The sequence below is a fragment of the Metopolophium dirhodum genome, chromosome 9 (assembly GCF_019925205.1).
Source record: "Metopolophium dirhodum isolate CAU chromosome 9, ASM1992520v1, whole genome shotgun sequence".
Classification (NCBI taxonomy): Eukaryota; Metazoa; Arthropoda; class Insecta; order Hemiptera; family Aphididae; genus Metopolophium; species Metopolophium dirhodum.
Window position 1 is genome coordinate 17,738,083 of NC_083568.1, and position 26,439 is coordinate 17,764,521.

The 26,439-nt window shown below is 29.9% G+C and overlaps 1 protein-coding gene across 1 annotated transcript; it reads left to right on the forward strand.

Annotated features, from left to right (window-relative positions):
- On the forward strand, positions 1-26,185 carry LOC132951971 (clarin-3). The gene is made up of 5 exons (XM_061024060.1): positions 1-294; positions 18,604-18,850; positions 21,384-21,572; positions 21,642-21,777; positions 25,966-26,185. Exons 2-5 carry the CDS (start codon positions 18,631-18,633, stop codon positions 26,096-26,098), a joined length of 678 nt encoding a protein of 225 aa, XP_060880043.1. The 5' UTR covers positions 1-294; positions 18,604-18,630; the 3' UTR covers positions 26,099-26,185.
- The last annotated feature ends 254 nt before the right edge of the window (positions 26,186-26,439 follow it).

Consider the following 26,439-nt stretch of genomic DNA (forward strand, 5'->3'; position numbering starts at 1 on the left):
GGACCCACCGTCAGTTTATGTTGAACCCGTCGTGATTCGTCCTCGTTTATTCAATTCGCACCGCCGCTGATTCGTGTATAACAATGCATTTTCCTCATTGAAAATAGTCGAGCCGGTGAATCTAATATAATATTCATGATAGTTATTTTTCGCTTATCGGTTGATTCCTGTATATTTCTACTATAATATACTGTACCTACCTAGTAGTGTGACTATCGTCGGCACTCGCAAAGACAAGTGGTTATAATTGCTTCGTTTGAATAATAATTATTATTATTGCGGAATACTTATCATGTGAGTACATACATTTTAAACATATCAAAATATGAACTTACTATAAAATCGCATAATTTTATCGGTACATTTTTGAAAAAAGCGTAACTGTAACTAACGTATTAGTAGAGTTTTAAGAGTTATAATCTGTTTTAATCTATACATGAAAACTGCTGCAGATACCAGTTATATTAAAATTTTAAATCCTCGTAACTTGTTTATGTAAATTGATCCAGTCATGTCGGTTTACAATTATAAAAAATAATATTAAGTATTTATAATATATATTATATAGTAGGTACGTACATAATTATATATTGTGTTAGTAGATTATTATTGTAGTAGATTACAAATATAATTTGAGATGGAAGGTCCGAAGTTGTATAGGTATTTAGGTACCTATTAGAATATATGATGATTATTCAAATCACAATAAATTGTTCCTCGATGTTTAAAACCGATCGCATAATTTTTAATTGATCAGATTTCGGCTGCTATAGTCACACAAATAATTGTGTTCATCCATTTTCTACAAAATATACATATAGCTGTGATATTAAATAATAATAATTAATAAAAAACAGGTAATACTAGTTTAAATATATAGCTACTTACATAAAACATCATTATCTTAATGCAATTTAAGTTGAATCAGGTGAGTCGTACCGAACTTAAAAATTAATATAATATTTTAAATAGTTAAATATGTAATATATTACAGGACTTTTTATATTATGACTTATGACTGTTGCCATCAAATTATTGATGTTTTGAATTGTAATAACTAAATTTAAAATAACTCTGAAATTAAAACCTTCCAAATAGGTATCTACCCCTATTTTATAAAGTACTAGATCAATAACATTCGTTTAGGCGCTATATGTAGAATGTATTTCCTACTGTCCATATAATTGCGTCCATCAATAATAACAATTTCTAAAACTGATTTTACGTCGGTATTATCTCTTTTGTATAATATGTGACATTAAAATTAAATGTTCAATAATTATTAATAAAGAGTCCGATTGTTTTCCTATGTATGTTGTAAAGGTTATTACAATAAAATTAGGTATGTATGAATGTATTTTACTTGATGTTTTACAGTTTGGATGTACATTATTGTTTTTGAATTTTTTTTTAAGATTTAAAAATGTATGAATTTGCTAGTAAAAAATGGTGAGATTGAATTTTGAATTTTATTTTTATATTATTGATTCAACTTCCAATACTAGGTATCCATGTACGTAAGATCGTGTATAATATACTAAATAGTAAATACTAATATAGTATTTCATCTGTACGGGCACTCTCGCTTGCTACCACACATCCATAAGGCGTGCGCACTTCAAACAATAATTCTACACACTTTAAATTTTTGATTTATTTACAACATCCATTATTACAATTTCGAATTACAGGTAAAATGTAACGTAACAAAACATATTAAACATATTTTTTTTTTAAATGTACATTTTACACTAAAAAAAAATCGATTTTAATCAATAATAAAATTATCCTATATAGGTATTGTTATATTGTAGTATTAGTAAGAAAATGTATCTCTGCCACACAATCACTCTGCATAACCAGCAAAAAAAAAAATTCCTGCGCACATCATATTACAATTAAATTGTTACCTATACTCTAAACTATGAGTTGATTGATTACTGGCAGCTACAACAGTCGATAATAATAAATAATTTTAATACAATGTATGCAAACGGTTTGTATAACACGATGTTATGAATCTCCGCTATCGAAATGTTTCAATACACAAATAGTGCAGTGCACACGCATCACGTTCCATATTATTACGTACAACGTTTTTCTCCGCAATTCTCGTGCGTTTTTTTTAGTTTGTTTACATACATGTACCTATAGCGATAGTATACTCGCGTAAATGTATAGAATATATCCACAGAATAATGAACCTTATCGATCGAGTCCGTGTATAATATCGTTACAAGGTCCGCCAATCCATGGAGCATATTATACAGCCGGTGCAGCAGCAGTCGCGTACCACAAACCCAGTTTTATCCGTCGTCATTTTGTTGTATATATCAGCTCGCATTATTAAACTCGTCGTGTACTTGCCTATATACCTACCTGTTGCGTATATACAGTATAATTATAATATGACTTTTGATCGGGTTTTTTATCGTCGTTCCGCCGCTGTACAATTTATACTACTGCAGTCGAGTCAATATAATATAGGTTCGAGGTTTCACGAAATAGTTAAATTTGAGATATTATTTTAGTATTTTATATATAGTTGAAATTATCTACTGTAAAATAAGTTGGTGCAACCGTGCAACTACAACTTTTTAAATAATTAATTTTAGTGCCTACTCTCAACTAAACACACTGTTTGACACGACTGAATAAATCGTTACGCCAAGTGAAAATTATCCAACTATTTACTAAGACCAATTTTTTTTCGTGTGATACCTCGAAAACTTTGATAATTCAAATTTTTTTCTCACCCCTTGAATTCCTTTTAAGTTGTGTATAGCTCGAAAAATACCCATAAATAGTAGAATTTATTTTTATTTCCCTCGAGACTCGACTGCGTATCTAGACCGCGCATAAGCACGACGCCGACACAAAAAAATTGCGACGGCGTTGACTTTTTTACGTATCGTGTAGGTTATATGGATGACGCCATCGTGCTTGTAAGCGCTGGTACCCTAGGTACCTCTACCTTGTACCTAAATAGGATTGACTCGTACCTACAGGTAATTACGTAATTGTGGGCATTCGCGTACCTACAATAGCGACTGCAGCTGTATGAGACACGCGTGATACTACATATTATAATATATTTGAATATTTTTACTTCAATACGCGTCGTCTCGAATCTCGATATTACCTCATATTACCGCATATTATTATTTGCGATTCGCTCGTATGTTATATTTTATTTTATATGATATAATTGTATGACGTATTATTATATTCGTGAGGAATCCGCGCCGCGACGATTATCCGCAGCGTTTCCCACGATATGTACCTATATAATATATAAATACGCGTTTATATATAGGTGCTCATCGTGATCCCGGCTGCGGGGGGATCGTATACCGTGGTATTTATATAGTGTCGTAGTTATGCAATATTGCAGTTCGATCGGATCGTTCCGAGAAAGACGCTTAAGAAATGAGGGGAAAACGGCTGGTTGCAGCAGGCAGTCGCGCGCGTGGTTAATATATTATTATTATTGTTGTTGTTTATTATTATAATATTGTACCTATGATGGTACGGAGAAAAACGTCACGGAGACGACCTCGCGGTTATTCGAAACGAAAAGCGAATTTCATTGTTTTAGACCGAAGGACGGCTTTTAATCCGCTGCAGTTATATATACGGCACTGACAATCCCGCGCAGCTCTACGACGATATTTCATATTCCTAAGCAGAATATTATTATTCGGAGTATTTTGACGTATACAAATCAAATTTCGGATGAATAGCTGATGAGCGATATAACTTATATAAGTATTTGAAGTTTATACGCGAGTGGAGTTGTAGTGGACAAACCTTTTGCGGGGTACCCATGTGCCACTCCTATATCCGCTCATGAAAACATTAAAATATATATTTTTAATAATTATGAAGTCATCTCATAAACTATATACTGGCTTAAAATTATAATGAGATATGCCTAACAGGATTTTTATGTATCGAAATAATCAAAAAAATAGTCTGATTTGAAATAATGGAAAAAAGTAAAAACTTATTACGACAAAAAAGTGTAAATAATTTTTATAATCTTTTCAAAAACGTTGTTTTTTAACGACTTCAAATTGTGTGTAAGAAAATATATTTTTCAAAATGTTTGATGTATTTTTTTTAGAAAAAATGAAGAGCGTGCAGTTCTTTGATAAAAAAATTACCCTGTATTATATACCTTACCAGTTACCAATATACACACTTACTGTAAAGTTACTGCGTGTAATACACAATATCTGTATGTGACTGTATATAATATATATATTTGTTGTACAGCTATCTCAATATAATATTTTCTTTGAAATCGAAAAAAAAATCATCGATAATGCGTACCTACGCTATATTATTATTATGATATTATATTATACTACAACTATTGAACTATTGTATTATTATTATTATATGGGCGACGACTGACGAGCCTGCTGCTGCCGAGACTGCGGCGCGCGCGTTTCTATACGAAATAATACCTAAGTAATAATAACGGTTATTAGCGCCAATATTGCTCGACGACATTTTACGGTTACAGCAGTGCACCGGCCACGATAATAATGCATAGACTATAATAGCTGTTCAGGTATTCTGCCAGTATACTATACGGCTGCACTTTCGCCTTCGATTTGTAATTATTCAAAGAGATGCGCTGCCGCAGTAATTGTTATTCGTGTCTATATACATTATAACGATGGTCTGCTACACGAACGCAGTTTCCAGGGGCTGCTGTACCTACCTATACCTAGGTATAATGTACAGGCATCGGTGACGCGGACTTCTCATATAATGGCGATTTAATACCAGTCATAAATCGTTGTGGCTGAGTTATTGTTGCGTTTAAAATTTAACGGCGTATACACAATCGCGAATCACTGCGTTTATATGCCGGTGGACCGTTAATTATTATTTATTATATTATGTACCTATATTTTTCCGTTTGGAAAATTTTTTTCGGTTGATAAATAATATTGGATAGGTGATAAACATATAGGACATAGGTGCATACAATTTTTTCAATACGTTTTACGATATAATATTTATAATATTGATACCAATTATGTGTATGCGCATGCGTATTTAAACAAGAATCTGTGTAGGACGTGGGTAGGTTAGGTACCTATGTCGTTGAAAGTAAAGACGTAAAATATTCCATTATATTTTACGTTGCATGTGAAGCATAATATACGATCTATCAACATTCTACATATTAAAAACTTAATAGTAGGTAGAGGTACTTAGTAGTTACTCGTTGCATTCGAGCCTGACTTCGGACGACACTATGACAGGCGACAGTATTGTTGTGTACGCTTGGTTTCTGACGGGAACAATAGTAACAACCTTGACCGCCGTTGTGTGAATTGTATAACAACGACAACAGTCGTCTCGTGAAGGGTCGCAGTCGTAAGTCGTACGAGGATATTATAATTACCAAACAATGCATTTCATTAGTCGATAAAATGCAGGTTTGTTTAACAGCCTATAGGCTATATTAGGAATAGGTTCTTGCATAAAAGCTGGACAACACAATAAGGTATAATGTCTCGAGAAAAATCTTGTCACCGCGAATATTAAAATAAGGATAATACCTATATGTGGTTTTACTTACAATACATAATAATACTTAACAGTTGCGGATCCAGGGCTTAATTTTGGGAGGGTTATAGGGGGGAGGGAAGTACAATAAGTTCCAAAATTTGCTATAAAGTTGGCTAAACACAGTGTAAAACAAAGGAAAACTACGGCAATTGAGGGAGGGGGAGCAAATGCCCATTTTTTCCCTCCTCCTGGATCCGCCACTGATACTTAAGTATATTTGATAATAATATTATTTTCTATGTGATATGTGCATACTGCATAATGAGAGTAATTGGCTTTTAGAAAAAAAGGATAACACTATTTTTAACCAACAATTCTATATTAAACTGAACACTTGGGTACTTCAATAATATATTATATTGTATTATTGTGTAATATTTAAGTGACGATCTATATGACTATATTAATATTATAGTATATATAGTATAATATAAATTATGGTATATACAGTAATAGTGGAAGTGTAAATAATATGAAGAAAAACAGGCAACACCCGAATAATAAATGATAAAATATATAAACCATCTTAGACCTTACTACCTTGGTCGATAGTATAATATTATTAGGTACCTACCTATATAGTACAAAAAAGTTTTCTTTTCCGTTTAGTAACTCCTTAACTACTTCACATCATGGCCACAATTCAAAACTGTTTAGGACCAACTCGAAAATTGATATTAAAACGATAATCATCGTAATAAATTATTTTAAGGATAGCGACGGCGTAAGTAGGTAATTGAAAAATTATCTGAAGGTTACACGAAAAACAAATCATGCCGAGTCGTCGTTATAACGACTACGCGTGATGATTTCATTATCCGAGTGATTTAAGTGCACCGAGCAAATCATCAGACGCGTATAGGATTTGGCACAGCATTCTCTAATCTCTAGGGCAAAGTTAATTAGTGCTCGTTCACGTTGTTAAAAATCAGGTTACAATATAAAATGGAGAAAAATGTCGGGACGTATAGTCTGCGGATCGCGACTTGTACCAAACCGAGTTCTCATATAAAGTATTCGCACGCATATATTGAAATTTTATTTAATAAATATTTGTAAGGATTCTCCTTTTCCAGACGACTTGATCGGTCCATACCTATATTACGACGATGTAGTATATATATTATGTCTGCCTGTATTCGCCGCGTGTACACGGCACGGTTATATTGTATTATATAGGTATATGGATACTAATATATATTATGATGTGTTTTTGTTTCAGACAATGAGTTTTTTAAATATATTATTTCACTGAAAGTGCTTAAAAATTAAAATAATATATATATCGGGACACTGGTTGTTACAAAAAAAAAAATAGTGGTCTCTATATATATATATATATACAAGCTTAATATAATATATCGTAGCTGTAAAACAGGTTATTTATTATATTATACGATGTTATATAGTCTGAAGTGGAAAATATTTCGACTCATTTTATAAGTATCTATATATGTATATATATATAGGTAGGTACAGCCATACAACAGCTGCTGCGGAGTGTCTCGTGCAGCGTTGGGGTTGGCCGAAATTGTTGTAAAGTGCATTCGGCTGTTGTGGTGTAAAAAACACACTGCAATGTGCGATGTATATACAATAATATACAATAAAATAATATCATGATGTCGTTATATATTGTGTAGCACCGCATGCCCCTTTTTCGGCGTGCACCTGCCGCAATGACTGCGATCCCTGCGTTTAATCGAAAGAAAATACATAATATTATATAATAATTATAATTATTTTACAGTAGGTATTATAGCTTACTGCTTTTGTAACATGATATGTACATCATATCTATAGGTCTACATTGACGTTTTACAGATATTAATAATACGAGAACGGAACTCGATGCATTATAACAGACCATGCGTCGTGTAGCGTGTAAAAAATACATTTCCATGTGCACAGTTGCGTTTTAAACCGCGGGGTGAATAATACTATTGTAAACGAAAAAGTCTGATACTCTGATGTACAAAAAAAAACACTTGGGTACCGCCTATATAGTATATAATATATTATATAGGTATATGTATATGTTATAATTTTATGATGTAACAATGTCTGCAGCCTTTTGTCCGATGACCGACGGCGTAACTATATATATATATATAAATATATGATATTTTATTTTACACCCGATGGCTAGAGGTCTGCACCAAACCGTATCCGCGCATGCACCTACAATACAGATCGCCATTGTATATCAGATATCGGTATTCGATCATAAACCATAATAATAATATAACGATGGCCAGATGATCGCAGCGATCGTCATAACATCTACACTCCTCTTCCTATATAAGGCTGCCGCCATAGGTATAACAATGTAATATTATATTTTATTTATTATTATTTATTTATATATATAATATACACATCTATATACCTATAATCGTCGCGCCTGGCGTTCCCATTTTACATCGCACACGCACATAAATATCGATAAATGCGTTTGTAAGGTACCTATATAGTCGGATTTCGCTATGGATTTTCAGTTATGTATAGTGACGTATGCAGGTCTCCATCGAGCATATTATAGTACAGGCCAATACACAACGCGCGTAGTTCGTTCAAATCGATGCGCTCACTGATGCGTTTGATTTTAAAACATATACATAATATATAGATCATAGGTAGATATAATGTCATAGTAAATTAAACTTGACCAGCTGCAGTATTCGTTGGTTTGCGTTCAAACAATGCTGCAATTATCCCGACAATACGCGATGTATTATATAGGTAATATTATATTACGAGCATTGACACAGTGACGCTGCAGTGTTAGGTCTATACCACATCTTATATTTTATAATAGTGTCCCAGGGCCCAGGCTATAATATAGTATTACAACAATAGTATTCGTTTTCTGTACAATTTTAATAGCTATATTTTTCCATTCGTTTTTAATCAATTACATTTTGCATGTAATATGTTGAAAAATGTGATATTACGCGCATACTATATTATATCGTATAGTCTATTAACATTCCGGATGATCATCCATCCGAGATTTAATACATTGTAATAATATAATATAATAGGTATACGTCGCGTACGTATTGTTTTATGCGGTTCAGCGGTTGGCTTCAACGTTACGTTGTTACCTATAAAACGTTATTGAACGCGCATATACATGCTTTTATTAATAGACGATAGCACATCAATAAATTGCCCACAATATTATAATATTTCAAATTGTAAAATTTCGATTGGGTAATTTATACATATTTCATAGCTGAAGTTGAATATGGGATTATTGTGACTATAATAGTATATTAGTATATATGTAATCTAGTATCTACATTCTACATTCTACATATTTATTATGTGTAGTATATATACCTATAAACAAATATGAATAGCACATAATATTATATACTTTATATTAAATGTACACATAATATATTTTGGACTATGAAATAACAAATTTAACAAGTACCTTCCTACCCACATATAGACTATAGTATAAATATGAAATGAACTATAAAATAAAATTAATGGTAGAAATAAACTATATTAATCATAAAGCGCATAATACTATATGTAAATTGTAAGACGTATTAATGATATATGTGATTAGTCTTTCAGACAATAGATTTCTTCGAACATTCAAATATAACGATCATAATAATGGTATATATTATGCAAATAATATTATACTATTTATACTATAGGTAATAAAATAACGGGTTTGACTATGAGAATTAAATTATAATTTTATACTTCTGCCCTGTATTTAAACCTTATAAATAAGGTGCAAAAGTCGTTTTATTTAAATCTGATATATATATATATATATAATTTAAACACTTGTGAGTACGTTATAGTACATGGTATATACTGAATAATGAGTATACATAGATATATTTTGGATTAGATTCCTGCTAGAATGGTTGATACTACAAATAGTACTTAATAATATACAGTTAATGTAACTACTTCATAAATAATATAGCTCAATTTTATTAAATTTTACAAAATAATGCTCAATTTAGTACATATTTAGTAGGCAGGTATTATAGGCAATAGCTGGTGTAGGTACAGGAACTAATGTAAAAGTTTACATTAGCGGTCAGTGTCCGGTGATTAAAAATATATTTATATATAGGTATATAAGCTTATACAATTATAATTTATAACACATTTGTCAATACCTAATGTCTGTATACGACCAAATATATACCTGATATTCCTGTATTGGATGTGTATATAAAAATATAAGTGTATGATTAACTAATTTTAAATGTTAGAGGCTTAAAATAATAATATAGGTATACGTATTATAAAATATAGTATTTTTAAATTTAAAATAAATACATCTCGTTTATCAGGTTTAATAGGTACCTATGTCTTAAATCTTAATTCTTAAAATCTATATTGTGTAGCTTATAATATTATAATAATTGGTTTTTACTTTTTATTTAATATACACACTATGAGTCTAGGGACTATTACTATATATTATATGCGTAGGTACTTTAGTACCTTTAATATAATCATATTATATTAGTATTATAAATTATAATAACTATAAACAATAAACTACATTATACTTATTAGAATTTTGTAACATGATGAGAAATTATTAAAATGTATACATTAAAATATAGTAAAGCGTCATTCACGGGGTACTTATATGATACTCACAAAATATAGAGTTGCACTGTATTTAAAAGTTAAATTTTATTCGATGGCGTCATATCAGTCATTTTCGCAAAATGTGAGGGTGTGGATTTGCATCCTACGATAGTAGATAATAAAACCATATTATTTGATTATTTTTAAATCAACAATTTATTCTTAAAAACTTGTATGATTAAATGATTTTTATGAATATTAAATGTATTCAATAATATCTTTGTAAATTGCATAGTATATCTATTGTTCAGATAGCCGATAGGTATATAATATATCTAATTTACATTTTATAACTGTACCTACATATTTTAATATGTGAAAACAATTTTGATATACATGTTAGGTAGGTACACTAGCATTGGTTATAAATTTAAATTCAATGGTACTAGGTACATACATACCTACTACCACAATACATAATATCTACCTATATATAATAATTTACATAATATATATTAATGGTACCAACTAACCGGTAGATACAACCTGTATTACACATCGCCAAGGTCTAGGAGTTAGGACTTATAAGTAATTAGTACAATAGTACTTAAACTAATATAGTACCTACCTACAATAAACATAAGGGAATATAAATATAATATGTAAAGTGGCTTTTAAAGACTTGGGAAGAAGAACCATCCAGTGATAACACTCTGGCGGTATAAGTCAAAGTTGAACAAAAAGATCAATCATAATTATTTTTCGTATACATTTGTTTTTATATTATTATTATATTAATTATTTAAATCACATATATTATACATTATACAAGTAATAATAAATACATTTTTTATAATTTGCTATAATATTATATACATGGTGATTTTTTAAGCATGCTCCCCCCATTTTTTCCTTGAATAGTATAAGTACATTTATTCGAATTATAGTTTTTAGAATTTTCAAGTTAACTTAAAATCAAATTTTCAAATTCCTTATATTTTTTGTACTACTTAGTTATTAAAATGTTTATACTAAGGATAATAATCCTTAAAAATGGGGTTACAAAAATATAAACTATATGTAATATTAGATTATTTTAGTTTTTATTATACTTGAATTATTTTTACAAATTATTTATATTGATATGTCAATATATTAATTACTAACATCATAATATAATCATCTAAGCCCCCATACTTACTTAACCCATTGTCATAGATATATTATCATTACTACTTAGTATAGGTAACTTAGACCTTAGTATAGGTGTACACAATTATACAGGTAACTCAATAAGTGAACCCTTGCGGACTTATATCTATAACAAATAGACAATAGTACCTATCTAATACAAAATACCATTAATTTTAAATACTAGTACCTATTTATAATCAATGATAATACCTACCCATTATAGGTACCTACATTTTTGAACTATTATTATCTGACTGGTTTGCGCGTGCGGTAATGGTGTTGAACGGAGACTTAAACGCCCGCGATTTTTTCTTTATAATTTAATATTTATATTATATATTTACACTTAGCCGCAATAAATACATCGCGCGTTGGTCGTTTTCGACCTACTTAATGCATTTATTTATATAAACCTACGGTTTTATGCAATGTGTACAAAATCATTTTGTTTGGCGTGTTTTTTGTTTTTCGTTTTTTTTCTTCATAAGGTCTTATCGAATCATCTCTCCGATCACGCCGTAAGCCAGTTTAATCGGCCAAACCCATGGTTCGAAGAGCGGTCCAATGACCCTGCTCACGTGTGCATTAAATTTAATATGCAAGACGTGGACTCGTGCACCATTTAATATTATATATTTTATACGAAATTATAACACGATAAGACGACTGCATCGACCAATGCAATATATACATTGTACATGCATGTATCGACATACAATTAAAAAATCTATAATGATAATTTATAATAGGTACCTATAAATCATAAAAAACTATATACAAGTATAGATTATTTACGTAGGTATATAGTATTATATATATTCTTAGATATATTTGATTTTGTCAAATGTAATTTTAATAAATCAGCGCGCATGTCGCATGTATACATGCAACCTTGACCCAATTTCATCGGAATAATTAGCGTTTGTGTGCACAGGGAAAGTGAAAATTCGGTGCACCTACCGATATTATATTTATATTAAAAGTAATTTGATATTTTGATCGCAATCATTGTGTCGTGGTATTATTGGTAAAATGGTTTTGATATTGCACACGTGAAAGCCAATAATAATAATATGTATAATGTATATATTATAACCGTATATTCTGTATACTTTCATATAATAATCATACACTACAGTAATCGTCAGAGCATGTCAATAATTCCCCTCGACTCCAGCACGCGCTTCTATTTATATTTTATACTTATAGGAGTTGCGTAAAATAATTTTAAAAAATGAATAAAAATATTTCAATAGATTTTGATAAAGCTTGTTTTTATAAGAATATATTTTCTTTAATTATATATTTTGAATTAATATGACGTTCTGACATATATTTGTTATTCATTACAAAATTCTCGGGACAATATAATTATTAAGCCGGTAGTGATATTGGAACTACGACAATATGATGACGATAGGTACGTGTTGTATGTTATGACATCCGGATCAAATCGATAAAAAATATAATAATCATATATAAATATATTATTAAGTGAGATGCATACGGTAAAATATGAATTTTTCAGAATCCAAACAGTGTGGCCCGGGAAAAATTTCAAATAACCGCGAATAATAAACATAATATATACAATCTGTATAACATAACAGTAATATAATATACCTATTATTTTTTTTCCCGATATCACTTTTTACAAATTCGTATATTATGTTTTTTTTTTCAAAAATATCTAGCCATAATAACACGAACGAATGACTTAAACACGGTTAACGATTTCCTTCGTGTACCTACCTACCTACCTACCCACTGTCTTATTATTATATTACATAGTACATATTATTATTATAGATTATAGGTATATTCAATATTATAGGTTCTTTCATTCTTTGTAAGCATGTTAACATATACCATTGAGGACATTTCCGTCTTCGCCATGGTCAGGTCACTGTGTTAATTACTTTTCGGACCATGGCTAATTTTCTTGTAGTTATCATCGAGTAGGCACATCCGGCGCAGCTCAATTCGATTAACAACGCAAGACACGGACATGAGATAGTTATTTGGTTTCAAACCGTTGAAAATATAAGGTATAAACTACGGTATACTTGATATTAAAATTACATTATCTACGAATTTATAATAAATCTACATTGTATGTTACTTTGCATACTGCAAAATAAAAAAAGTGGTAAAGAATCATTTGTACCTATATTATAAAATATAAATTTACTAACGATGAATACGCATAAATTAAGAAAAAATAACAATGTGAATTGGTACTTTTTAATTTCTTCTGCCTACTGATTTAATTAGTTAAGTAATATTACTTAAATAATTATATTACTTACCTATAGTATACTGAATATTGGTACCTAACCTAATGAAAGCTAATAAGATAATAAAGATTTATCAGTCATATATTGTTAACATATATTTCTTAATATGGTTTTGGTGTAAAACTGTAAAGTGGATAGGATAGTAGAATACAGATATTATACTTCAGTACATAATATTATAATATGAGTAATAAGTAAAAAATATTATATGAGCATACTATGAAAATGAAATTAGAAATATATTTTTAAATTATATTAATCTAGGTATATTATTTTATTTTATTGATACCAAATGGAAATTTACAAAATATATATGAATTATGATTAATAAAAAAACGAGATGTTGTACCAATAAAACAAACGAATATAGTTCTTATAACAATTTACAATAATGTGAATCAAAAATAAAGAAACACCATCATTTACAAAAACTCTACAACTTTATCTTATAATATGCCTTTACCTGTATATCTATCCCTATACCTACTTAATATTTAATATAACTTTTATTAAATTATTATTTTAGCTGGAATTCTTAAATAAAACATAGTGCTTTGAACCATATAGGTAACTCAATATAAGTAGGCGCCTACTTGTAAATAGTTTAATTGAAAAATCAAAAAGGAATAAATTGAGATGATCATAATATAATAATATAAACTATAAAGTATAAATGATGAATATAGATAGGTATATGGGCTGCAGCGTATAAACTTAAATTTAAGTGTAGGATATCCGTTTTATACGCACTGAAAAAGTGTTGGTATGAAATAAAAATAAATAAAGTAAAGTCTTATCAAACAAACTTAAGTGTTTGATGTGCCACTTTTTATAGTCTAATTTTTTTTTTACGTTATTCCTATGAAACTAGTAAGTACCTTATTAGTTATTATTTATGTGCATATATCAGCATTGAACCGAATTTTTGTCGGTTAAAAATTACGATCTAACCACGCACATGATTTTGTAATATTACACGGTGTACCTTTACCTAAAATAAGCGTTTGAATATTTTTACATAAAGGCTTCAGAAACCTCATACCTACATCATAATAGTGATATTGTGTTTGAAATATGAGAGCTCTAGATATATATAATACGCATACATGGAATTAATGTATTGGGAATTTTTGAGGGGGTGATTTATTCACATTTTTACTACATATTGTAAATACACGTATAGTTTAATAATATTAAATTGTATATGAATTTTGTATTACATGAGGGGTATAGACTTCTAGAGTGAATACTGTGTAATGTATATACATATGTACCGTATACCTATGCATCCGCATTGCCGTAAAATAATAGTAGGTACTATGCATTTATGCTGCATGGGACACAATATATATTATTAGCTAGGTAATAGAAATTCTGCAGTTAAATAAAATTAACAAATATCAAATTAAATAAGTATACGTATGTAAGTGGTAGGTACCCACCTGGCCACCTATGACTATGTACGGGTTAGAATAGATATGTTATATACATACAACATTTATATGCATGTTGCATTGTTGCCATACCTAAGGTATACTAAAATTAGAAATCATAATATGTTAAACATAATTTACAGAAGGGCGATGAAATTAAATTGTTATTAAACTGACAATAATTAAAATTGTTTAAATATATCATTATTTTAATACACTAAAGCACAACAAATAAATTACAATTTTTTTCCAAGATATCAAAATTAAAAATTAAAATATCTAATATTCTATAAAATTCACGTTTATAGTACATAATTCAACTATAAATATAATTGGAAAAATTTATTTAGTATAGCTATTACCGCTTCGTCATCATTGTTTTTATTTTAAATACGTATGAACTATAAACGTTACGTTAGCGTGTAGGTATAGTATGATTTATATAAGTACATCATTATCCTCTGTGAAAATAATATAACATTTTCCCAAAACATTTTAATCATAATTTAAATAATGTACATTTGGAAGGTACCTACATACCTATATTATTATACTGTTTAACAGGTTTGATCGAATAAAATCTATTGTAATAAATCATACACCCTATTCTCGAGAAGAATTATGACCATTTCTCATCGTGCATTTGTGTAGGTATATAATTCATAAATAAATACAAATACAAACGGAGTGTACAAGGTCAATGGCTATACACTACATCAGGTGTCGAGACTATACTTGCATCCATTAGTCAAGTGCTACTTAATAACTGGACCATTTATAGTTTGCGCAGCACGCTAATGTAATTTTTTCGGATTTTATAATTTTCTTCAATAATTAGTACAGAGTCGTCCCCGTGGTTAGATCGAAGGGGGGGGGGGGGGTACCTACCTATACTATAATATATATTTAGATTCTCAAATAGTTTGTAAATGTGTTGATTGCGCAATATTATACAGACACTTAACATATCACTTTATTTGAGCAAAAGTATTGAGAAAGTAAATTTATTTATATACATATCAATACGCTTCTGAATTCTTGACATTTTGCACTTCACATTTTCTCAGTTCTCTGACAGTTCTTATAAAAATAACAATTTAATCTGGAGATTCTAACGTAATAAAATAGATTTATAAAATATCCAAATAATTTTAAGAAATAATGCGTGGTTGAGAAAGTAGAAACATATATGATCATTTTTCATTACTTTAGTAATCATGAGATTCGGTTAGCTCTAATAAGCGTTGTATTAGAAAATAAATAACAATTTACGGTGAGTGAAGAAATAGAAAACCAATTAAAGGACGATTAAAATCGTCGGATCTCAATAAGCAGTAAGTTGTAAGTACATACATAGGTTAGGTTAATTAACCTGTAGGTAGTATACTACACTACTTCTGCCTATATGTCTTTGCATGGAAATAGGAAATACTGGCAACAATTTTATATCATACCTGAGTGCTACTAATGATGATGAGTCTATCTAAATGAGGAAAATATACTAGACAAATATGATAAATATGTAGCAATAAATTCGCTTCCATATCTTTTAAACACCAATTTACTTAAATTAATTAATTAATTAATATTGTATATTATCAAAACATAGTATATAATTGTACCAATACCAGCAATAATATTTTCTGTTATTATATATTTATATTGTCAATTGACCCATAATAACAATATTTTCGTCATGCAAAATTAACTAAATTAGTATTTATAAATGTTTAGATGTAGGTACTTATTCAATTTATTTTTATTTATAACGTATAGAGGTAGGTATATAATAATTGTACCTATAAATTTTAAATATATTTTCTCATGACTCATAGTGTTTCGAATTAATTATTTAGTAGCGGTATACACAACTACACAAGTATACATCAATGAAATATTATATATGATTTTAGTGTTGATGAACATTTTATTAAGATAACGATAGTTTACATTTAATTATAACTATAAAGTTGTTAATAGAAGATGCATTATATGTATACTATTTTAACTATTATGTCAATCGTTATAAATTATAATATATTAATAATTAATATTAACTGTTGGATTTTTAGATAGTAATAGTTGCGTATGGGCGTATAACGTGTAACGCCTACACAGCAATATTATAAAAAAATTACTAATTAGGTAAAAGTAAAACTATTGATTTGGTATTTTAGTCTTTAAAAATGCCTACGGTTTTGAATTTATCTTGGATTTATAAATATATTTCTAACTTTTCATTGACAAAACATTGTTCCCATACAGCCTGATATACATACCTGATACCTTGATACCCATCAATATAATAACTGTAAATAAATTTCAGATCTCTAAAATTTCTAAACTTATCAGATATCGAGCAATATATCGTGTGAATTTTAATGTCTACAACTTACAATATTGTTTCATGCGCTTATAAAAACGAGCAAATGTATTTATTTTGACTGACAATAGGTGGGTATTACCTACCTATGTCCTTTTTCGTTTAATTTGTCGTAGGTATACAGTGAAAGTCACCAAGGAGCGAAATCGTTTTTCCACGCTGCAGCGAACGTTTAATTGGTTTCTGTGACTTCCTCGGTCCTCACATAGTAATAACTAATAATATACATGGTTGATTTCTACCATGGGATGTCTGTTTTTTTTCACCGAGTACCTATTCGCAAATTGTATAGATTATACTTGACATAGGTACTTAAATACATGCGCACGTCATTGAAATGTATTTTGATTTTTTGCTCTTTCTCAACCTCGTTTACGCATCACCGAAAACGTTTTTAATGAACACTGCAGACGCCATACAGACATACAGTGTATATTAAATGGTTGCACGTGCTGAAAAATATCATGGGATGAGATGCACTTAATGTTATAATTAATTGGTACTATATTGATTATATATTGTAATTTGCGTAGAGGAAATTAAAATGACAAAGCGTCTTAGCGTTTAACTTCGAACAATACGATCATATTTTTGTCTATCCCGGTTTAAGCGATCGAATTTCTACTTTATGTATAGATACATCAGGAAATCAACTATAGGCGTTTATAATAATGTTTGTGTTATACCACAGATAATACCGTTGCTATTTTTATATTTTATTCGTTAAAAAATTAAACGTGAACCTATCTAATTTAATATGTGAGTAGGTAGGTATTTTGATCTTCTATTATAATATAGTGTGACGTACCAATTATAAGTTCATATTCTGCCTATATCGGGTAAATGCAACCTGGATGTTTAACATATACGTGGTATATTATATAGTGTATACATCACACTCCTGCCGGGATAAGGTTGGACGTTGGTGCATATCAATATATCATAATACATTTGAGTATACGTCGGTTTCTGATCGCGGTGGAAGTCGACCATGCACATATTGTTATTAATGTATAGGTTAATTCATTATGCCACCTACCTAATTTATAATTTACTGTTAATAATATAATATTAAATACGATTTACTATAATACCTATCGTGTGTGTAATTATTGATCCGCAGGTGAACGGTTTGGCATCGCTGGGAACGATGAACCTGAACAAGCGCCGGCTGATATTCTGCACGTTTATTTACTCGTGCGCCGCCATCGGTCTCATTGGCGCTGGCCTGGGCTCCAAACGATGGGTCGTGGCGTCGGCTCGGCGCACTTCCAACACTACAGAGTCTGTGGGCCAAGTCAACCTAGGGCTGTTTTACGGCGATAAGTACTTAAATATCGGCTATGGACTACGGACGTACAGCGTCGATGGTAAGCAGTATACGCCCATGTAGCATGTACCACGATAACAATTTTTGTCAATTATTATACTACCAATATGTTATATACTCAATTATATAGGTAGATCGTAGATAATATCTATATTAAAATCATGACATTATATTAATTATATTGTTCACTTGCAGATAGCATAATCATATTTTATAATTTCTGTTTCATTTTCGAAAATAATTTACCTATATAGATGTAAGTTGTTGCTCGTAATCTGCAGTATGAATTTAAAAAAAAAAATAGGAATACTTGTTTTTTTTTTTATTGATTTTCCTGATTATTTTGGGGCGAATAGAACGTTTTTGCATAGCTACCGCCTATAATTTTTGTAAAAACATTTAAAATTTTAAATAAAATAAGACTATCTAAATTTGATTATAGATTCATTAATTTGTCATTATTTACATTCACCAAAAAATAACAAAATTGTAAATTGTTATATAAAATGTTATTAAAATAATAATATGTAAACATCTAATTATTTTAATGGAAACGGATTCGTTAAAATTCGCAAAAAAAATTCATTTTTTTTTAATTTTAAAATTTAAACATTATTTAAAATAGGTATAAATCTTTTTGAACATGTAGAGATATGACATATAGGTATTATACTTGTATAGAGGTATTATTTATCACATGCGTTCATGTCACCGCGTACAACTTTTTGCATACATTTTTACCAGGAGCTGAGGATTAATGATGCACAAAGGACAAGTATAGTGAAAATATTTAAAAATGTTTTAAAAAATAAATACTTGAGGTAAATAAACGTTTTTACCATCAACATTTTTTTCAAAAATAGATTTACAAATTGGATGTTTTGGATTTTGCATAAAAATGTTCATATTCAAATTTTTTAATTTTCAGTATAAAAAAATAAAAAATGTTATACTGTACTTATACTTGTAACGCAAGTGCGCAACCGATTATAAATTATGTATAAAAAAATTGCCAAGTCATTCTGTTACACCTTTTATATTATAATATATTGTATTCTGAACATTAAACAAGTTTCGAAGTAGGTACATGTTGTCTATATATATACTATATAGTGTTTAGTTTTACACTAACTTGGATCATGTTCTTGTACCTAATAGTTACTTGCAACCTGTAGGTGACTAAAGGTAGATATACATACTTCAGCACTTGTTTTACTCATGTGTAAAAAAGCAAATTTCATTGTGAAGGCTTAAAAATAATCCAACGAAAGTAGAACAACTATGAAACCTATAGTTCTCTTACATATTATAGGTATAGCCTTTCGCGTAGCCCACACAACACACGAATTCGAGATCCATAATTAGGCATGCAGGTGCTTCACGAATGAATGAAGCCTGTAAGATTTGTAGGTACGTTTCACTCTAAACGCTCACGCAGTTGTTCCACAATGAATTCCGTGCAAATGTCCTGACACCTAGTGGATACACGATTACATGGGTTGAGAGAGTTTATATGCTACTAAATCATTGTATATAATTCCAGTATACCTATGTATAATATATAGGTACATACGAGTAGGTATTATATACTTATCCATTAGACAACAAATATCTGGCAAGCCGTCTCACGAAAGTCGGCAAGTCAATTAGGAACTAGAGAATGCGTCTGAACGATTCTACGCATAAAAGGTAAAAATTGTACGGTTTTTAATGTTTTAGTGTTATTTTTCATATATATGATAATGCACGATTTTTGAATGTGCGTGATGTGTAGGGATACAATATAATATATGGGTACTATACTATATTATGATATTACACGGTATATTTAATTTCATATAGGTATAGGTATCTGCTAATAAATTGTATAGTAATGAATTAATAATTATACCGTTATTAAATTGCTTATAGGTATATATTTTGAATAGGATCCAAATAATGTGTTAGTGATAATACCTACCTACAACCTACCTTTGGTGTATTGCAGGTATATTATAGATATCTAAATACATCGGAACCTACTTTTAAAGGTAACTTAAATACATCCATACTACTATATCCATATCGTGGTACCTACCTCAAACGTTTTGTATTATATTGGCTGGTATACCGAATTGGTCCGTGAGGTCCTCATACCCCATTGGGGATTCGGCTCCTGTTCAAAAAAGCACTGTTGTTGAGTTGATTCCCGAGACTTACTTTATGTATGAGTCGATTCCCCTACATTGTTGTATCAGTAATATGAAAAATGTGTATGACAATATGTCGAACGAACACTTCTGCAGCCTATTAGCTTTACCCAAGAGACACCACAAGGAAGTTGGCTTAGAATTCTCTCAACATTTTTTTAATTTTTAAAAATTTTTAAAATCATAAATTACTATACAGCTATAAGAGACTTCCCAGTTTTTTTTTTAGATTATCATTAATTAATCACGCATACTATAGGTGTTAAAATAATAGAAACTAACACCGCATGCAGTCGTAGGTACCTAAACAAAAACACATTTGTAATAAAATATATTAAACATTTCGTATTTATCTATCTAATTAGAAATTATTTGATTTTTAAGTGATCGAAATGATGAAAATGGATCCGGATATTATGGTGTACAGCCTATGGGCATTGACTGTTATTGGGGTATTAGCCGGACTCATAATGGCCGTGGCTGCAGCAGTATTTGCAGTCATAAATTCAGCCATCACTCCAATATCTGCGCTAGCTGGCATACCGGGTCTTTATTTTTGGAACATCAGTGCAAGTAAATGACCTTCCCTCTATACTGTTAGTGTTTATATCTTTTCTGACAATTTTTGCATATTTTTTTCAGTGTTTTTCCAACTGTTGGCCGGCAGTTTATGGGTGGGTCAATATTTCCAGAGACTGCAGTACAATGTGATGAATAAAGACGATCGACGCAATAAATGGACGTCAGAAGGAAACGCTTCACTAGGATTCTCATTCTGGTTTGTTCCATTGTATTTTCGTTTTTCAATTTAGATTATTAGTCTCGACAGTTAGGCGGGGTGGTAGGTAATGACATTAATAAGAAAAATATAAATTTACAAAAATACAATAATAAAGACTCATTTCAATGTCGCGGTCCGCAGCAGTCGCAAGTATAAATTACAACTGTACAAGCACTGCAGCCGCAGCAACAGCGTACCACCCCTTCCAATCCCCATCACTACCTACAGGAGAAAAAAAGCGCGACTCGGTCAACTCGCTCACCTTACCAGATCACGGAACTCTACGGGAAGGACAGGACGTACCGATCGGTGGCAAAGGCCCCTCTGTCTGTTCTGTCTTTCGTACCACTGACGAATATATACAATATACCACGTCTATAGTACCTATACCATATACCTACCTATATTACCTAATCTCACTACCGCACAGTGTACCTCCTTATTTTTTGTTGTTCAAATAATATTTATTTTATTTGCAACTAAACGTCATCGTTCCACGATCATTTATCATTTTTCGTTTAATCCATTTTTTGGATAATATTGTGTGTAGCTCACAGCCAGCCATTTCAGCCATCCTCATTGACCATTGTGAAATAAACTGTAAATTCAGTTCTGTCTGGCCACCCGCGCCACCATTCCGTTTCGTCTAATTTTTAAGTTAAATATAGAATAGGTACGAATTTCGTTCATAAAATCACGCATTCCGTGTTTGTGCTTGAACTCACCTCGTCCACATAGTATACCTAATAACACTACTTAGACGGGACAACTACGATCTTAATGACACAATTCACACACATAACAGTTCATGTCATGCTATATGCTTGAAGAAAGATAAAATTGGGAGAATATTTTTTTGCTGGGAGAAGAAAATATGATGAATATTGAAGAGTTAAAATGGACAACAGACGTTGGAGTAATGGGGTAATACTTAGTGTAGGTAGTTCTAGAGGAGACTGAGAAGATCTCATTTTGTAGGATACCTAGTTGTGGCCTAATTGAACTGGGTTATGATAAAAAAAAAACATTACCCCCGTTCAACAAATAATTCTAATGTGTCATTTAGTTTTTGTTGAAAGATCCAATAAGTAATTTTGGGAAGTGTATATAATCAAAACGACAACTTATAAAATCAGTACCTAGTCAACAAGACACAAGTACCTATAGTAAAAAATTATGGGAACAAAAATTGTACACAACTTAATAGAGTATACATAATATAACATACCAGTAAACCAAATAAGGGTATTGGAAGCGGTGATTTTCGGTCTTTTTCTTCTAACACATGCGGAACATAGGAATTTAGACGTGTTTTCATTCCAACGTACCGATTGATCTACTGAAGTTATAAGGATGCTTTAATCAGATTTGAATTTATTGTCATGTCTACTTAATATTTTTGATTTTATAGCTGTGAAATCTTAAAAAAAATCGTACTAAAAATGAAAACAATATATTTAATTTTTTGAAAATGTTAAAATCAATAAGTAGGTTACAAGTGGGTCACTGTAATGGATGGTGTAAAATTTTAATTCGATGATATAATATCATTGTATACGAAAAACGATTCTGAGCGAAAACGGTCAGTCAGCCTATGATATTCAGTGGCGTCATTTCAGTTTTCAATAGAGGGGGGCAAAGGTTTAGACCGGCCCGAATGGGTAAAAAAAAACCGCAAAAATATTAATAGTTTATTAAGATATCTTCTTTTTTTTATTTTTGAAAATCTATTAACAGCCTTATCTATAAATCAATTTTCCCTGATTCATTATAAGTATATAAGTATATATTATATAATATATATATATCTTATATAAGTATATGATATATTTACAAATTAATATTATCTTAAATTATAATATATTTTTTTTTTATTGCTCGCTTACCGGCTCAAGTTTTGTCTGTTTATTAACATGCTAGAAATTATTTTCGATACTTTTCGAGCAGTTTGCGGTAATTTTATATTTTTAGTCGCACCCCTTAACCACCCATCTATTTTTTTTAGATCATATTTTTCCCAAATTAAAAGATTAATGTAAACATGCGTCACGAAAAAAATTAATTTTAATTTAGGTACTCAACTAAATTAACACAATACGCAGAATAGTTGAATCATACACGACTATCGCAAGTTATGAAGTCGTGATCAATGATAAATAATAAGAGCGTCAATCGGTTGTTGTTTTTAGAATTTGTAATCATTTTAGATTTTAGAAATTAAACTATACGAGATTATGATACTAACTGTTCATTTTCCTTCACAAAACACACTCACACAAACAAACATACATAAATACATACATACAATGTGTACGTCCCCGCATACGTCTAAATATATTCGAACTATCAATTAGTAAAAATGTATCATTGTGACAATAATTTCTTAGTACATACTATAATATTTTCTGAAAATATTATAAAATTCCCAGACAGCAAATGTTTGACTAAAAATATTATTATAACATTATTATAGGCACGTTTTTGCACTAATAAAATATAATAATGGAAAAACGGCAACAACTGGACACCGGCCCATAGGGCTGCTTTTAAAATCAGACAGGGGCAAATTCCCACCTTGCCCCCCCCCCCCAAATGACGCCACTGATGATATTACTAAGTATATTTGATATTATTGTGAATAAACTAATTTATCAACCTATTTACGCGGAACCTTGTTTAAATTTTCAAACCTTAGCTATAGAAATTGAATATATTATAAATTTTCAGCTACAAAATCATTTTTAAATTTTAAATTTGATAAATATTGTAAAAAATTGAAATATAAATGCTTATAAAAAAATTGTGCCTATGTATTTTTAACCGCTATTGAAACAATATATCAGGAGCTTTGTATTAAATTTTCACGACTCTTGACCCAACAAATAACATTTTATTGACATTTATAGAAAAAAAAAACTAAGAAAATTGAAAAATGCGTTACAACTCAAAACGAGTCAAAATATTTTGAAAATTTTATCATGTTTAGAAATTGATAAAATAAACATATGGTCTAAATTTAAAGTACCTACAGTTATTTGTTTTTGAAATGCAACAAAATCGCTACATGAGAAATCCAATATTGTAAAAATTTTAAGTTCAAACGCTCACAAAAATTTAATTTGACTTTCCAATACTTTCCAATTTTTTTTTTGATAAAGTTAGACAAACTTATGAGGAATATTGTATAACATTTTTAAATTACATTTTTAGATTTATAAATAAAAATTTTTATTAGTTTCTAACTCAAAATAATTTGAACATTTTCGTGATTTTTATGTATTTTGTCAAGATTTGAACTTTAAATGCTTATAAAAAAAAAGAGACAGGATTTTTAATATTTTTCAATTGTCATTGTAACAATATAGTGAGAGCCTTGTATGAAAGCTTTAAGACCCAACGAATACAATTTTATTGACATTTATAGAAAAAAAAACTAAAGAAGTTGGAATCTGAAAATTTCTGTAAACCGCTTAAAACAACTAAATTTATTTATGGTGTATTGAAAATACTAATATAAACATTCACTGAAAATTTCATGTATCTACGGTTATTTGTTTTAGAGTTATACCAATTACCGTTTTTACTTAATTTTTATTTTGTTTTTCCCATTCTTTTGAAAACTACTGGGAATTTTTTACTTTTGACCCTAAGTACCAACCAACTAGATGAAAGTGATTTCAAATCAGAAAAGATTCTGTTGAAGAAAATCAAAGCATTTTTACTGTCCTAAAAGGTAATGACAGACACAAGTAAAATAAAAAACACAGATTGTAAAACCAATCCATTTCAATCCAATTCGCTCAGAATCTAAAATTAAAAATTTGAGAAAGTCGATTCCAAGTAGACTTGACGATAAATTCAAATCAGTTTTTAGAATTCATATCGCTTCACTAAATCAATCGATATATTGGAATGAAAACACGTCTAAATTTCTATGTTCTACGTGTGTTAGACAAAGACGAAAAATCACAACTTCAAATCTCCTTAACTTGCATTATTGGTAGAGTAACCGTGTTTTGTCGTGTATACCAACATCGACCTAGGAACATGGGGTATGGCTGTTCAAACTGAATATTTAGAGATATAGTAGTTAATACTTGGATATTTAAATTACTGTAGTCACTTTCAACATAAGCTAAGAGCCAACTTTTTTAAGAACTCTAAAATAATATTTTGATTGTTTAGGTTTATCATTCTTGCATCCATTTTACACATGTTGAATATTTTCATCGTGTTCTGGGCAACCAGTAATCGCTCGAGAAAGTCACCATCGCCAATCATTGAAGAAAAAACTAACGGAGCAATCATGCTGTATTAACATTTAACGCTGTGTAATTGCCATCAATGTCAATACTAATTTATAAATGTATTTAAGTGTAAATAAATTGTCTTTTTTATACTATGACATATTTTTATAAATTACTTTTATTAGAATTTAGAAGTCAATTTAAGGTATGTTTACAATTTATGCTGAGAGAATTACAATAATTCTAGATGGATTCAACAAAACCATTGTGATCAATGAAATATTTGTTAATAAGAACAAGTAAATAACATTTTGTCAATTTTATCCAAGCTAAAAACCAGTTTGAAAGAAATTGATTCTACCTTTTGTCCATCCTAATTAATTTTTTTATGTATATTTACTAGTTTGAACAT